The 15,907-nt window shown below is 39.0% G+C and overlaps 1 protein-coding gene across 22 annotated transcripts in view; it reads left to right on the forward strand.

The window, feature by feature from the left end:
- Ttll5 (tubulin tyrosine ligase like 5) overlaps window positions 1–15,907 on the forward strand; it is a 249,727-nt gene that overhangs the window by 182,975 nt on the left and 50,845 nt on the right. For all 22 annotated transcript variants that reach the window (XR_016537574.1, XM_090344520.1, XM_090344522.1 and 19 more), the window contains one exon: window positions 5,134–5,329. Coding sequence is in view for 21 of the 22 variants with exons in the window: in XM_090344520.1 (XP_090200646.1) it covers window positions 5,134–5,329 (196 nt within the window). In the remaining variant the exon portion in view is untranslated. The remainder of the gene's footprint in view (window positions 1–5,133; window positions 5,330–15,907) is intronic.

A 15,907-nucleotide genomic window follows, 5' to 3' on the forward strand; every position in this document is an offset into this window, starting at 1 on the left:
ATGTTAGTAAAAGGTTTCACTGTTACTCAATTTGTATCTAAATTCATTTGACAACTTTATTTTTTCACTAATCAAATTAGTTCTCAGTCATTCATTGAAGGCATTTTGTAGTCAGATGTATTTTTTTTTATTCACAGAGCCTATACTATGTAATTTTAGTACTAAACTTAACTATCATGACTTCTGGACTCCCTTCTCACTATGTCATAATATATTGTCAGGCTTAGTTCTTCAGAACCAGCCTTTCTTTCTCCCTTTCAGCTACAGTGCTCATGTACATCAGTATCACTGTATTTGTATTCTTCTTGCTTCAGAACTTCATGCCAGATTATGTCATCCTGTAGAATAGTAGATTTGTATATAGTTAGAATAGGCAGGGTCTCCCTTTCTCCCACCTAACATTATTCTTCTTTCCAAGGGGTTCTGTAAATGCCTTGGAAATCCACATGTTCCAAAATCTTCCTGGGTCTGACTTCATTTGTTCAGATTGTGAGCTCTTTAAGAGCAGGAACTTCATGTTTTTCTTCTCTATATTCCCTAAATGCCTAGGAACAGTATCTAGTAAATGTGAGTTGCATTGGATTGAAATGAAACAACTCCTCAGGCATATATTTTACCATATGAAGAAAAAATGTAATTTTATAACTAAAATCAAAAAGCAGTATAACATATACACAGAACAGTAAATAATAGCTGAGGTTTTAATGAAAGGAATATGTCTTCATGTTTGTCTTCTTTTTAACTTGAAGTATAATTTACCTGAGCCAAAGAACATATATTTTACACATTCAATTCCATGTTTCAACCATCTTATATATCTATGTGACCACAGATATATATATATATATATATAAATTTTTTTTTTCATCTCACTTCAGAATTTCCTCATGTGCTTCTCCAGTCAATACTGCTAGTCTCCATAACAACCATGTTACCTCTTCCACGATAGGTTACCTTTGCCTATTCCATTTTAGGTGGGATCATACTATATTGTTTTATGTCTGCCTTTCCAACACATTTTCAAGCACCTATTTTATTGCTTATATTAGTAGTTGAGTCCTTTTCACTTGAATAGCATTGTACCATATGAATATGTGACAGTTTATTCATTTTCCTAATGATATTAGATTGGTTCAGATTCTAGACAGTTATGAATACAAGTTCAGTGGAAATTCTTTTAAGCTTCTTTTGTATACATGTTTTTATTTTGGATAAATACTTTTTAGAGTAGAGTTGTAAGTTTATGTAAATGTATTTTAACTTCACAAACAACTGACTTATGTTTTCTGAGATTGTTTTACACTCAATCAGCAATGTATAAGAGTTAGCTTACTTCATGTGGTCACCAAAATTTAATATTGCTCTCTGATTTTTTTATTTTTAGTTATTTTAACATATAGTTTTCATCATTTTAAGAGATTTAAGGATTTTTTTATTTTTGCATTGCCCTGTTACTACTGATGGTGAGAATTTCTCGTGTGCTTATTGGACATTCTCTCCTTCTCTCCCCTCCTTCCCTCCTTTTCTCCCTCTCCTTACCCTCTCCTTCTCCCCCTCTTTTCCCCTCCCTCACCCTCTCCCTCTCCTTGGCCTTCCTATTTGCCAATATTCCACTTGTGTTGTTAAACAACTATATGAGATAGGTACTGACATTATATTTCTATTTTGCTGCTGAGAAAACGTTATAAAGATGTAGAGAAGTTAGTTGGACTGAATGAAGATCATGCTGTATAGAACCCTTTCCCTGCAATGCTCTCCTCATTCATTTGGTCTCCCTGAATATGACTCAAGTCCAGCTGCTCTGGGAAGCATTTGTAATGGGACACATAGTACTCATTTCCTGTAGGATCATGCTAATTGTATCCCTGGAAATATCCCCCAAAGCCAAGGGAGATTCTCCTGACATCACAATGCCTCTTCAATCACGTAGCTCACTGCTCGTGAGACTCTTGTCATCTATAGGGTTTGCTGCACTTACTGAGTGCCAGGGCTACTTTGTTTGTGGTAGAGAATTTATAGATGAAGAAAATATAGCCTCTGCTATTCTTAAATATCCACATATTCCTGAAAGTGTCACTGTGTTTGTCATCAGAAGTACCATCTGCATTTTCACATGTTTTTTTCTTATATGTGACATTTCTAGTTATTTAGCAGCCTTAAGCTCTACTTATTAAATGTCAGTAATACCACACATAAACACATCAACCCCGTCAGGAGGGACAAGGGCATCCTTATACCAAGTTGCTCTAGTTTGGCACAGATTGGATTGAGTGAACTGGAGAAATGGCCAGTGGATTCACAGTGGTGTACAACTGCCACAGTTCTCTGCCTCACCCCACCATCTGCTCTTGTGAATGCTCATCACCCTCAAGAACCTTGGTGCTAAAAGCATGTCTTTGTAGAGGGAGTAACTGCATGCTGAGATTTTGCTATGCATTGCTATGATTTCCTCTTAAGTTTCCTAAAAACCATGTCCATTTGATGGAACAGATAATAAACCAGAGGGGGGGGGGAGAAAAAACAGAGCCTTTCTATGTGTTTGGTAGAAAGTTGGTATATACAGTCAGAAGGCAGTTATAGAAATGTTACACCTAGGGAGTGACATTGTGATGTAAACAGTAAAATGAAGTTTTTTATAGGCTGAGGTTGTTGTATTTAGGAAGACATGCAGATGCCTACCAGTTACTTTTTGGGGGGGCAGCGGGGAGGACCAAGGGACATATTTTGCCCAGCCTGGCTTCAAACTCTGAGCAACTTCCCTTTCTCAACCTCCTGAGCAGCTGAGCTCTATAGGCTTTGTGTACAGGGTATATACAAAACATAAATTTTATATTTAAAGGGGCTGGGGAATTTGGCCTAGTGGCAGAGTGCTTGCCTAGCATGCACAAAGACCCAGGTTCAATTCCTTAGTACCACATACACAGAAAAAAGCTAGAAATGGTGCTGTGGCTCAAGTGGTAGTAGCGCTAGCCTTGAGAAATCCCAAGGCCAGTGCTCAGGCCCGAAGCTCAAGCCCAGGACTGGCAAAAAAAAATTATATTTAAGTGGGTACACACACACACACACACACACACACACACACACACACACACACATTTTGGATAAGGACTCTTGTGAAATTTTAGAGAGAATGATTGAATCTCAGAATTTCAGTCGGGTGGAAAATAAATTACTATTAGTATAGGATAAATTCAAGTTCAAGAAAATGGGATGGAATTTGGAATGGAAAGGAAAGCTATTAGAAGTTGTAGAAATACTTAGATTTATAGACTCAGAAACCAGAAATCAAGAAAATCCCACAGTATAACACACCCAGCCTCCTCTGTATCAGCCGTTGTTGCCTTCCAATACCATGTATCCTAGATTGTGCTTTTGGTGTGAGTCACCATGGCCTGAGCAGCCCCACTATCATTCAGAGCAAGCAGGTTTCTTGTGGCCCTCATTACATTATACAGCTGAGCATACCCACCCCCCGATCCTCACATAGTTTTGCACTACAAAACTTCCTGTCTCTATGCTAAAAGCCTCGGCTTGCTTGAGAAATTTCCTTTTGTGATTTGCAAGCTGAGCTTATGTTACTGATGAGATTAGAAACAGGTTTCATTGTAAATGCTTATGATGGTTCCACTCTGTTCAATATATGTGCAATTGGAAGAACATGCTTCTTTTCTTGTCCAGGGTCCCTTATTTGATTGTCTGTTTTCCACTGTCCTACACTCCATGCATGTCTAGACCCTGCCTCTGGTCACATGGCCTCCCCAAATTAAGGGGGCTTAGTTCAGATTTCTGATATGCAACAAGTGTTAGCAAGCAAAACCCATCTAGTTACCCAGTGAGATGAATTCTGATATCATCTACATATTATATAATTCCTCTGATATCTAATCCCTGAATCTAGATTGCAGCAAGCTAATTACTATGGGTGACTTTTCTGACCCTTAGTCCAGTGATCATAAATAATAGTTTCAGTTCACTTCAAATAGGAGCTAGCCTTGTTGGCCTGTAGGCCTCGTGTTTACTCAGCCAGAGAAGGTCCTTGTTTTTCACCTGTCTTCTCTCATTGTATTATTAGTTCCTTGGGGACCCACTCCTTCCTGCCTTTAACCTCTTTTCTTGAAACTAAAAACCTCTCTCCACTGTTCCTTCTGCTCAACAGCTCATTCAACATCTTTAGCTATTCAGTCTGCTGCTTATGTATTACCTTCAGTCAGGTAATGAGAAAAGAGATGATAGGTTCCCTGGCTTCTTTCATAACCATGTAATGCCTTACTACCATTCAATACCTTACTTGTGAGCAGTGTTAACATTTTGTTAATTTATTTAGGCATTTTTGTATTTCACTGGTGATTGCCATATTTCACTATACCTTTGGAAACCCCTTAGGAAGGGGTTTTCTCTCTCTCTCTCTCTCTCTCTCTCTCTCTCTCTCTCTCTCTCTCTCTCTCTCTCTCTCTCTCTCTCTCCTTCCCTCCCTCCCTCCCTCCCTCCCTCTTCTCTCCTTGCTTGTCCCCCCCCCCCAATGAGGCATTTCCAAAGGGATCACTGAAGACCAGTAAGTTCTGAGCTTTTTGGTATAGTTTTCCAAGCATGTAGATGAGCTGCTTAACTGGAAGAATTCTTTTTTTTTTTTTTTTTGTAATTAGTAAAAGAGTTACATGATATTTGCCAGATAGAAGGTGCATTAATTCACATACATTGATACCCTTTCACATGTCTTGGTACCCGTATCCCTCCCCCCACACACACACTCCCCACCCGTCTTGGTTTTCCCCCCATGGAAGAATTCTTGACTGGGCATCCCATCCCTGAGTAAGGGATGTGGCCAATCAGGCCACAGGGAAGATTTTATCAAATTAAAAACCTTTTCGTTCATAGACTTCACAGTGCATTTTATAGATGTAGCCTTAACTGAGTATTTGGAAATCTCTATTTGAGACAAGTTGGGGGTACTAAATTAGAGACCTGAAGTAACCAAACAGTTAGTTAGTAGAAGACTTGGATAATTTATGATATAAGTAGATTTGTAATTGCAACCTGAATCTGATTCTCTAAAGAAAAATGTCTAACAAATTTCTCTTCTTTCTTTTGGACTGCTCATATAACCTCTCTAAGAAATTTGCTTTCTCTCTCCAGGAGCCTCCAAACAGGTGGCCTTGCCTGGGAAGGAGAAGTAGAGAACAACGCATATAGCAAGGCTACAGGGGTGGCCCCCCAGCACAAGTATCACCCCACAGCAGGCAGTTACCAACTCCATTTTGCCCTCCAGCAACTTGAACAACAGAAACTTCAGTCCCGGCAGCTTCTGGACCAAAGTCGAGCTCGGCATCAGGTAATTCCAGATGAATGTTTCTGTGTGCTTGTTCTCTTCCTTACTGCTGTTAAAAAAAAAATTAAAGTGAATGAAGGAGCAATGAAGGGTTAATTTCCCAAAACTTTGATGGCATTTTCCAGGATTGGATGGTTCCTGGGAAAGCTCCTTTTCAAACTGCTCTGGAGTCATAATAGTGTCTTTGCTGAACGGAGTTATGTAACAGCATTTGATCTGTGGATTATATTTGAATGCACAAAAATCTTTACTGTTATATTTGCCTTTCTATAGTGTGGTCTTTGTTGAATGAATGTCTGATCATCTGCTTTCCAGACACTTAAAAATAACATTTTAAGCATTTGTATTTCTACTGTCCTTCCTTCATAGCTTTCATATGCATAATGCATATTACTATTTTATGATCTAAAATAATAGCAAAGAAATGATCACAAACTAGCTTGCTGATCTTCTATAAACAATAGCTATTCCTTTCACAAATGTTGTTTATTTAGTATCTGTCACATGCTAGTACTATTTTGAAACAGTGAGGCTGTGATAGTAGAACTTTCACATAGGGAAAAGTTGTTGAGTTTCTACTTATAGTGTAGGTAATAATAAACTCTTTAAATATATATGTAAGGACCTGTATAATCAGGTATGGCCCAGTGATGGAGGAAGAACAGCCTATACCACCCACCATTACTATATTTTTCTTGATGGTTGAGGATTATTATTAAAATCAGATCCCATGTTGTTTAGTAGGCTTGAAAGGCTAACTGCTTCCCCCTCCTCCTCTCCTCCTCCTCCTCCTCCTCTTCTTCTTCCTCCTCTTCTTTCTCTTCCTCCTCCTCCTCCTCCTCTTCTCTTCCTCCTCCTCCTTCTTCTATAAAAACATAGTATATAATATGCACCCAGTATATACAGAATTCATATTTATTTCAGGTGAAGGCAGCATTTCAAAGTCTTTCTTCATCCTTCTAATAAAACAATAGTCATCACTCCCTGTATCCTTACTTGTCTTTTCACCTACTATAGTAGTTCTTTCTATCACTTTGACAAATACTTGAGAAGATCAACTTAAGGGAGAAAAGATTTGTTTTAGCTCATAGCTCCAGACATTTCAGTCCATGACCTGTTGGCTTCATTGCTTTACAACTGTGGCATGGCAGATAAAAATGGTGGAGGAAAGCATGGTGGAGGAAAAAACTGTGGTCAGAAAACAGAGAGTAACAAGAGAGCTCAAGGCCAGAGCCACATTATACCTTTCAAAGGTGTGCCCCTAGAGACCTTCCTTTTTTATCAATTATATTTTATTGTTGGAGTGAGGGGTTACAGTTACATTTGTCAAGTAGTTGGTATATTACTTCTTGAACATTTAATACCCTTTCCCATGTTTTTCTCCCAGTTTTCCTTCTCCCACCTCCTCCCAATCATCTTGATTATCCCCTTCCTTTTCCTATTTCAAACAAACAAATGTATATTATACAACATACCAGGTACCAAATTCAGATACAGTAACAACATGAGATAAACCCTAAGGAGAGGGAGGGAGGGAGGGAGGGAGGGAGGGAGGGAGGGAGGGAGGGAGGGAGGGAGGGAGAGAAAGAAGGAGAGAGAGAAGGGGGGTGGAAATAACTTCACACAGTGGATTACGAACAACAAACACAGAGATAAAACTTGTTTCCTGTAGTGGCACTGTGGCTCAAGGGGTAGGGTGGTAGCCTTGAGCTGAAGAACTCAGGGACAGTGCCCAGGCCCAGAGTTCAAGCCCCATGACCCCCCCCCCCCAAAAAAAAAAACTATTGTTCCATATCCTGAAGTTCATTTTGCTTATCCTCATCCTATAAGGCCATAAGCACATAGCTATTGAGCTGTTGTGATCCTCTGCTAGGAGAATCCTAGATGTGTACTAGTTATTGCAAATGAGGGAAACCATGGAGCCTATGTTTCTTTTGGTCTGGCTTACTTCACTTAATATTTTTTCCCAAGTCTTTCCATTTCCTTATGAATGGGCATTGTCATTCTTTCTGATGGCAGCATAGAATTCTATTGTATATAAATACCACATCTTGATCCATCATCTACTGAGGGCATCTGGGTTGGTTCTGTATGTTAGCTATGATAGATTATGATACAATGAACATGGTTGTGCTAGTAGCTTTATATGTCACCCTAGACTTACTTCCTTTAATTAGTCCCCACCTTCCCCTGACTCCCAGTTGTCTATTCATTAGTAGATTAGACCATTCATTAGGACAGGAACCCTCAGAATCTAAGTGTCTCATAGATAACTCACAGACATACTGCTGTGCTTTACCAGTTTCCTAGACATCTCTCAATGTAATCAAGTTGACAAATAAGATAAGCCTTCAAGAAAGTAAAGTGTCTCACATCTGTAAGCAGGAGCTGAGATGAGGAAAATCATAATCTGCAACCAGTCTGGGCAAAAAATTCAAAAGACCTCATCCCAACCAATAAAAAGCTGGATGTACTGATACACTCCTGTTATCCTAGCTGTGTGAGAAGCCTTCTAGGAGGATTGCAGTCCAGACTGGACTGAAAAAATCAAGAACCTATTTGAAAAATAAGAGAAGCCAAGAGGATTGGGGGTATGACTCAAGTGGTACATTGACTGCTTAGAAAGCACAGGGCCCTGAGTTCCAAGCTCTAGTACTGGGGCCAAAAGTATGGTCTAGTGTTAGAGTGCTTGCCTAGCATGCAATAAGCCCTGGGTTCGATTCTTCAGTACCACATACACAGAAAAAGCTGGAAGTGGTGCCTCATTAATTAATTAATTAATCTACATTATTGGTCCCTTTTGAATCACATCTCAATATCTTCAAAGAGTGGGCAATTTTTTAAAAAATAAATGTTCGCAGGGCATCAAGGCTTTGGAGTAGAAGAGGCCATTTTTGCTGATTTTCACTTTCAGAGACAATTTCTTTTTTAAACTTTTCTCATGCTTTTGATTAGATTCCAGCAACTCACATACCTTTGAAAATTTAGATGACTGCTCTTTTGTGGATTTTTTTCCCTGAGGATTATAATGATTTAGTTTCATTGAACTATGAAGTATATGGAAAGCATGTTTTTAGAATGTCAAGATTATCTTCTAAAGGAGGCAGAACTCCCAAGAAGTGTGTTATCTTATGTCTTCTGCAGAAGGAACAAAAAAAAATCATCCATCATGATTTTATATGTAAAAGCATCATTCTATTTCTTTACCTTTCTTCTAAACTGAAACTAGGTTAAAGTGAATAAGGATAAATGTCTAGGACTGTAGGGAAGAGCTAAGGAAACTAAATTCTATTGGGTTTAATAGTTTTAATTGACAAAATAGCACATATATTAAATATTCTAACATCTAGAGGAGTTGAGGGCCAGAGGTTAGGGATTTAGCTTAGTGGAAACGTACTTCCCTGGCAAGTGCAAAGTCCAGAGTTCAGGGCTCAGCTCTGGGGGAGAGGGGGGGGATAGATCACTGCCTAACATAATCAGAGCCCTAAATAAATTTAAAGCCTTTGTTTTTAGCTTAGCTACTTAAGCCTCACCATTATAATTACCACCAAGTTGTTGAAAAGCTTGATTTGCACTCAGTGTATCCTATATTTCTGTCCTTGGGTTAATCCTTTGATTAGAGATGTCACTTTCTTAATGAACTACTCCTGCTTTGGGTTCATTTTTCTAAAGTGTAGGCAACTAAATATTTGGTTAACTATCCATCGGAGACTAGTAGATAGAATTGAAATTGGATTTACCTACATTCATCCACAAGAGATGCCTGTTTTGAGAGTAGGATGTTAAAAGGGGACTTTATATATTATATTATATTATTATAAAATATCATACAACAATACTTTTATAAATAGTGCCTTTCACATAGTGATCTCTGGAAAGTGTTTAGGGAAAGATTTCATGGCCTTTCACCTATTACATGCAAAGTTTTCCATTCTTGGGCCTGGAGTTTGGCCTGGTGGTAAGAGTGCTTCCCTAGCATGCATGATGACCCAGGTTTGATTCCTTGGTACCATATACATAGGAAAAGGCTGGAAATGGTGCTGTGGCTCTAGTGGTAGAGCGCAAGCCTTGAGAAAGACCGAGGACAGTGCTCAGGCCCTGAGTTCAAGGCCCAGGGCTGGCAAAAAGAAAAAAAAAGTTTTCCATTCTTTTCTGCCTTTAATCAGAGCACTTATATGACTAACATATTAAAGGTATTAATTTCAAGAAGCCATGTTCTGATCAGGATGAGAGTTAGGAAATGGCAACTCTAACCACTTCAGCAGAATAAGAATCTCTGTTTAGCATTGCATTTGTAAGTCTAAAAATTGCCATACACTGAATCCACACCTGAGGAGACAGGGATCCTAGAAATTTTGTGGCCCTGTCGATTTGCCAGAAATCATGATTTAAAAATAAATAAACCTAAAACTATGCTTTATAAAACTAGCAGTTTGAAAAACATTGTTTTAGACCCAAGCACAGTGTACAGACTCTTTCTGTAAACAGGCAGATAGTAGATATTTTAGCTTTTACAGGCCGTGAGTCTCTGCTATAGCTACTCACCTCTTCCATGATGGAGGTAAAACAAGCATATATCATATGTGTAAGAGTGCAGATGTCTTCCTATAAAACTTTATTCGCGGGCCGGGAGTTTGGCCTAGTGGTAGAATGCTTGCCTAGCATGCACGAAGACCCGGGTTCGATTCCTGGGTACCACATACATAGAAAAAAGCTGGAAGTGGTGCTGAGGCTCAAGTGGTAGAGCTCTAGCCTTGAGAAAGCCCAAGGACAGTGCTCAGGCCCTGAGCTCAAGCCCAGGACTGGCAAAAAAGAAAAACAAAAAAACTTTATTCGCAAAAACAAGCAAGATTTGATTTTTAGACCTCTGAAGCAAGAGACAGACTTGAAGAGCCAGTTAATATACTGATTATACCACCTCCATCACTTCTGATACTAAAGAAGTGAGGGTTCAGTCATTTTCCCTTTTTGCAAGTCCCCAGGGGATGCTAATGCCACTTTTGTGGGAATTACACTCAGAACCACCCATCCAAAGGAAGAAAATGAAATTTTCTCCTTTTGGGTCATTTTCTGTCCTTTAGAAGGGAGTCAGGAAGTGTTAAAACTTAGTATCACCCTTATAAAATTTCAATCAGTAATTTTTTAACAGGAACTACGTTGCCATCTTTTCTACCCCATGTCCCACAGTCTCCTCATAAATAAGTTATCAAAATACCTCCTTGCTCATTCTTCGTATCAAGGTACATTCTGCTCAACAGTCAGGATTCATGTTTTAGGATGAGCAAGAGATAAAGAACAAGCAGATCCCTTCTTTTTTGTTTTATAACAGTAGTCATCACTTTGTAAGCTTATATGTGTTCCAAGCACATTTCAGGTATATTAACTCATGGAAACTAAGTTTCTGGATACTTAAGAGCAATACCGAATCCTAATAGTTAGGGACGACAGGGCGAATGTGTTATAAGTTGTTAGCCCACTGTGCCTTCTCTCTGCTTCCTTCTCATGCTGGCCTCTTGCCCTAGCGTAAAAGACAAAAACACTTTTCTTTCTGAAGAGTTGGGGGGACTTGCTTGGACCACTGACTACTGGTGACATCACCATGAGTAACTCTGCATACTGGGGTCCATGAGAAGGGCTGCACCGGCTGGGCTGTGAGGCCCAACTGACCTGATTATAATTGCCGACATTGAGCTGATGTTATTCTTGGCATAGGGGCAGAGTGATTACTCAGTAGTTTCTGTTAAAGTGATCCTTTGTTAAACTTCTGCTCCCAATCCACTCCCCCCTGTCTTCTTTCTCTCTTTCTGTCTTCTCTGTCTCATCCAAACCAAAAAAAAAAGAAAAGGCAGAAAAAAATTAAAGACATACTGATAGCAAAGGCAGGATTGCCGAAGTTTCTTTTTACAGCACATGAGAGGAGGAATTTTAAGCACATAATACTTAACTGTTTCTGTTCTCTTTCTAAACAAAGCCCTTTAATTTTCAGTAGACTTAGTTCATAGCATGAGTAAGGTAACTGAAGGTAGGAAATTATCCTTAGATCCTCCCATCCTTCACACATCTGCTCTCTTTACTTCCCCTTTCCTACATGACCAAGTTTAGAACACTTATACAATTGTTTCTGTAACTAACATGACCGGGGATGGTTCAGAGTTTGATGGCAGGGGCCATTCCCTGTGCTAGGAACATCTACAGGGCTCTGTGGTGGCTGCTTCTAGCTACTGGGGTGCATACATGCACAGCTCCACAGATAAACCCAACCATATCTTGTTATTTCACTCCCAAAAGTTCAGTGCATGTGTAGAAATATTATGCTACCCTGCAGGAAGGAATACTGTTTCTACAAGTCTTCAGCTGCTGTGTTTAGGTAGTAGGGGGAAGGGGAGAGGGAGAAATTGAGCAGGCACCAGCTCCTTATACCAAGCAGCCAGCAATAACATGTGAGCTGCCCAGCACTGCATGAAGAGCAGGCAAGCAGTCTAGCGCTGCAGGCGGTATCCTTAGGCGTACATACTGGAGTGTCAGAAAGGAAGGTTGGACTGGAGACATTCAAGGGGACGAATTTGTGTATGTGCTAATGCCCCAGGACATGTAGACTCTCATGTCATAATTTACTGCTTCTTTGAGGTTTTTTGTTTGTTTGTTTATCAGTTGTGGGGCTTAAACTCAGGAGTACTATTCCTGAGCTCATTTTGCTCAGGGCTGGCACTCTTATCACTTTGAATCACAGTTCCACTTCAGTTTTGAATGATTGTTTGGAGATGAGTGTCTTGTGGGGACTTTTCTCCCTTAGCTGGCTCGAACCCCTGTACTCAGATTCATCCTCAGGAGTCACTGGCTCCCAGCTGCTTCTTTGTTTTTGATTGGTTGATTGAATAGTTGCCTCTCTGTCTCTGCCTCTTTCTCTCTTTCTTTCTTTCTTTCTCTCTCTCTTTCTCTCTCTCTCTCTCTCTCTCTCTCTCTCTCTCTCTCTCTCTCTCTCTCTCTCTCTCTCTCTCTCTCTCTCTGCTTTTATCAAGAGCTCATATAAAATTTTCTAGCTTTTCCTTTTTACAAGTTTTACAAGGACCATTTTTAGTAGATTTTGCCAAACCAAACTGTTCTCTTAGCTATTAAGAATACACTGAAAGTACGTGAGTAGTGTATTAAAACTAGCCCCTTGTTTTGGAAATAAGTGCTCTGGACAGGCAAGCTTTAGAATCAGATAATTCTTGGTTTAAATATTGATCTTGTTTAGACTATGACCTAGGAGAAATTTCTTGAACTTCTTTGAACTACATTTTCTGTCAGTCCAATATAGAGATGAAAATATGTGTTCGTGGGTTATATCACAGGGATTATAATTCTTAGATGCTAGATTACCAGGTATTAGTCTTGTTTCACTGATTCCTTACAATGCCCTCCATCTTACTGACCCTGTTTTATAGATTTAAAAAAAAAAAAGCAGAGCATCACACAGTTTTCTCAGGATTGCTTCTAAGTAATAAATGGAAGAACTGGGTTTTGAACCCAACTCTTTTAGCCTTTGTAATCTAAGCTGTTGGTTATCAAGCCATATACTGATAATAAGGCATTCACTAACTAGCATCTGTTAAGTACCTACTACATAAATTTTAAGTTAAAATTCACAAATTGACACATATAAAACTATATTATGAAAAATTGCTTTCATGTATCTTATCTGATCTCCAGCTAGTCATACATACTGTCTCAAAACAGAAAGCTTATTAAACATTTATGAGGTTAAGATGTTACCCCAATTACCTCAACTACTTAATTTAAAAAAATGTCTTTTAATAAAGAATTCTTTAGAGCTGAGGATGTGGCTCAAGCACCTGCCTAGGAAATGGAAGTTTTAAAACTTAGTACCTCCAAATAAGTAAACTAAGGAACTTTTGAGCCCAAAAATCTTAAAAATGCTTATATTCTACTCTTCCATGTGGTTCATTCTTAAATAATAGGGTCAGTATTGAATGAATCAAACAAAACCTGCAAGTTCCTTGACTATCAGGTTGTTTTATAAGATAATGTCTCCCTATAATATTAGAGAGAAATGGGCACATAGGAAGAATTTCTGGTTGATCACATGTAAAATTGCCTCCAGTCCACTGGTGAGGTTTAGAGGGCTTCTTAAGCTTCTTGAGCTCTGTCATCTGTCCTGACAGAAGCAGCTTTGTTTCCTCTTTAGTTACAGATTTATCATCAATAAATTGTCACTGCACTGCTGCCCACTCCTCCTCAAGTATGAAAGGAAACATAGTGCCATTAGTGAACACCTAGACATTAGTCTGGTTGTGAATATTGAGGCAGCTCTTTATTTCAGCTGCTTCAGAACAGCTTTTGTGTTTTGCACTGCTCAAATGTAATTTGCCATAGGACGTGGTGAACAGTTTCTACGGCCACATTCCGTGACTTGTGGTTTGTTTTTCATTTTTGGTGCCTATGATGGACTCAAAAAGCAGTATCTCTGTGTAAGATGATGAAAGACAGACTTCAACATGAAAAACTTTATCCACCTGAGATGGTGAGCCATAGGAAAACTACTTAATAAATATATGATGGCAAGGTTTGTGTGAGATCTGTACAGTAGGCCAACGAGGTATTGTTCTGGGCCAAATAAAACACATTATACATTCAAGTGACAGATGAGTTTATACTTATAAACTCAAATTTAATGTTGTAAGGGAGCTTAAAAGAGTGCTATTTGCTATTTCATTATAAAATTATGAGACATAAGATGCAAGCATGTTGTTAGGAGATTAAAGGCCCTGTTACACAAATAATTCCCACTAACTCTTAGCAAATGAAAAATAAAATGGGTAGGAACATGACTCAAGTGATAGAACAGATGAAGCCCACAGTTCAGATCACATTTCTGCCAAACAAACGACTAATGGAATGGGTGTATAAATAAATAGTTAATAAAATAAATAGCGTAGATAAACAAAACAGTTTAAAAATAAGATCATTAAGCCAGGCACTGGTGGCTCATGCCTGTAATCCTAGCTGAGTTCTGAGGATCAAGATTTGAAGCCAGGTAAGAAAGTCTGTGAAACTGTTATGTCAAGTTAATCACCAAAAAAGCCAGAAGTGCAATTGTGACTCGAGTGGCTAGGGACAGTACTAAGGCCCTGAGTTGAAGCCCTAAGACTGGCACACACAAATGATGATGATGATGATAATGATGATTATGATTATATCATGAATTCTCTTTTGTTTTATCGACTGAGCTTGCAAGCTAAGGTCATTGCTGAGCTGAGACGTGTGTGCGTATGCACGTGCATGCATGTGTGTGCCATCCTGGGGCTTGAACTCAGGACCTAGTAGCTAACTGACATTCAACCATTCAGTTGCTTGAGTCATACATCCATTTCTCACAGGCTTTGCTGCCTGGAGTGGCTTCAAACTGATCCTCAGAGTTCAGCTTCCTGAGTAGCTAGGATTACAGGCATAAGTCATCAGTGCCTGACAAGAACCATTTTTTTGGGGGGGGCGGGGGGACAGACTTTCATTATGTAGCCAAAGCTGACGCTGGAATTTACTGTGATCCACACTGGCCTCAAATTTGTAATCCTCTTACCTCAGCCTCCCAAATGCTGGGATTAAAAGTATTCATGCCAAGCCCCCTATATGTAGTCTTTAATATTTAAAATAATTAAATGAGGGTTTTTTCTGGCCTTTCTCTCTACAAAGAATGATTTTAGAGAAAAGCAAATGAAATCTTTGTTGTATATATGCATCTGATAAGAGTTTGACATAGTAACTGGTTTGTTTTATATTTACTTTGGAAAAGAGATTTAAATAGAACCACTTTAACAGGGAGTTGGCATAACATAAATAAAGAAGGCAGTATGGTGTAGTGGGGCTCATCCCCACCTGATGGGTTACTTCCCAGATCACAAGCATCTCTAAAAATTGAAATTCTATACTCACTGAACAATCCATCCTTTTCTGCTTCTCCTCCCAGACTCTGATAGCCACCATTTTTACTTTCTGTTTCTGTGGTTTTGATTACTTCGGATATTTCTCAAAAGTAGCAAAATATAGGAGTTCTCTTTTTGTAAGTGGCTTATTTCACTTAGCACAATATCCTCCAGGCTTATTCATACCTTACCATATAGAAGGACCTCTTACTTACCTTTCTCCTTTTTCCTCTTCTTTTCTTCATGAAAGAATATTATGTGGCCCATTTTTATGAGACATAAGCTGTTCCTCATAGATAATCAAAAGAAAACCAAAGATAAAAATAATCTTTTCTTGCTGACAAACATCGTGAATGGAGAACCTCAAGGACACCAAACAATGAGACACTGGCCTTTTTGGAAGCTTGCCTTTGCTAGTATATGAATAGCTAACCTTACCCTCACTGCCTTCCAGGGTTTTCCAGCACCAGAGACTTGTGCACAATTCTAAATCCGTGTGTTATTACTGACCTGCTCTTATCAGCCCTGTAGTTGTCACATTAGTGTTTAGTGACTTACATGTTCAAGAAAACACTCTGTCCCTGTATATTAGCTGCTAGATGGGAACATACTTACACGTGTGTGACTTTATATACTTTGTGATAAGAACATTGTCCAA

The sequence above is a fragment of the Megascapheus bottae genome, chromosome 14 (genome assembly GCF_031878675.1).
Source record: "Megascapheus bottae isolate mThoBot1 chromosome 14, mThoBot2.hap1, whole genome shotgun sequence".
Lineage (NCBI taxonomy): Eukaryota > Metazoa > Chordata > Mammalia > Rodentia > Geomyidae > Megascapheus > Megascapheus bottae.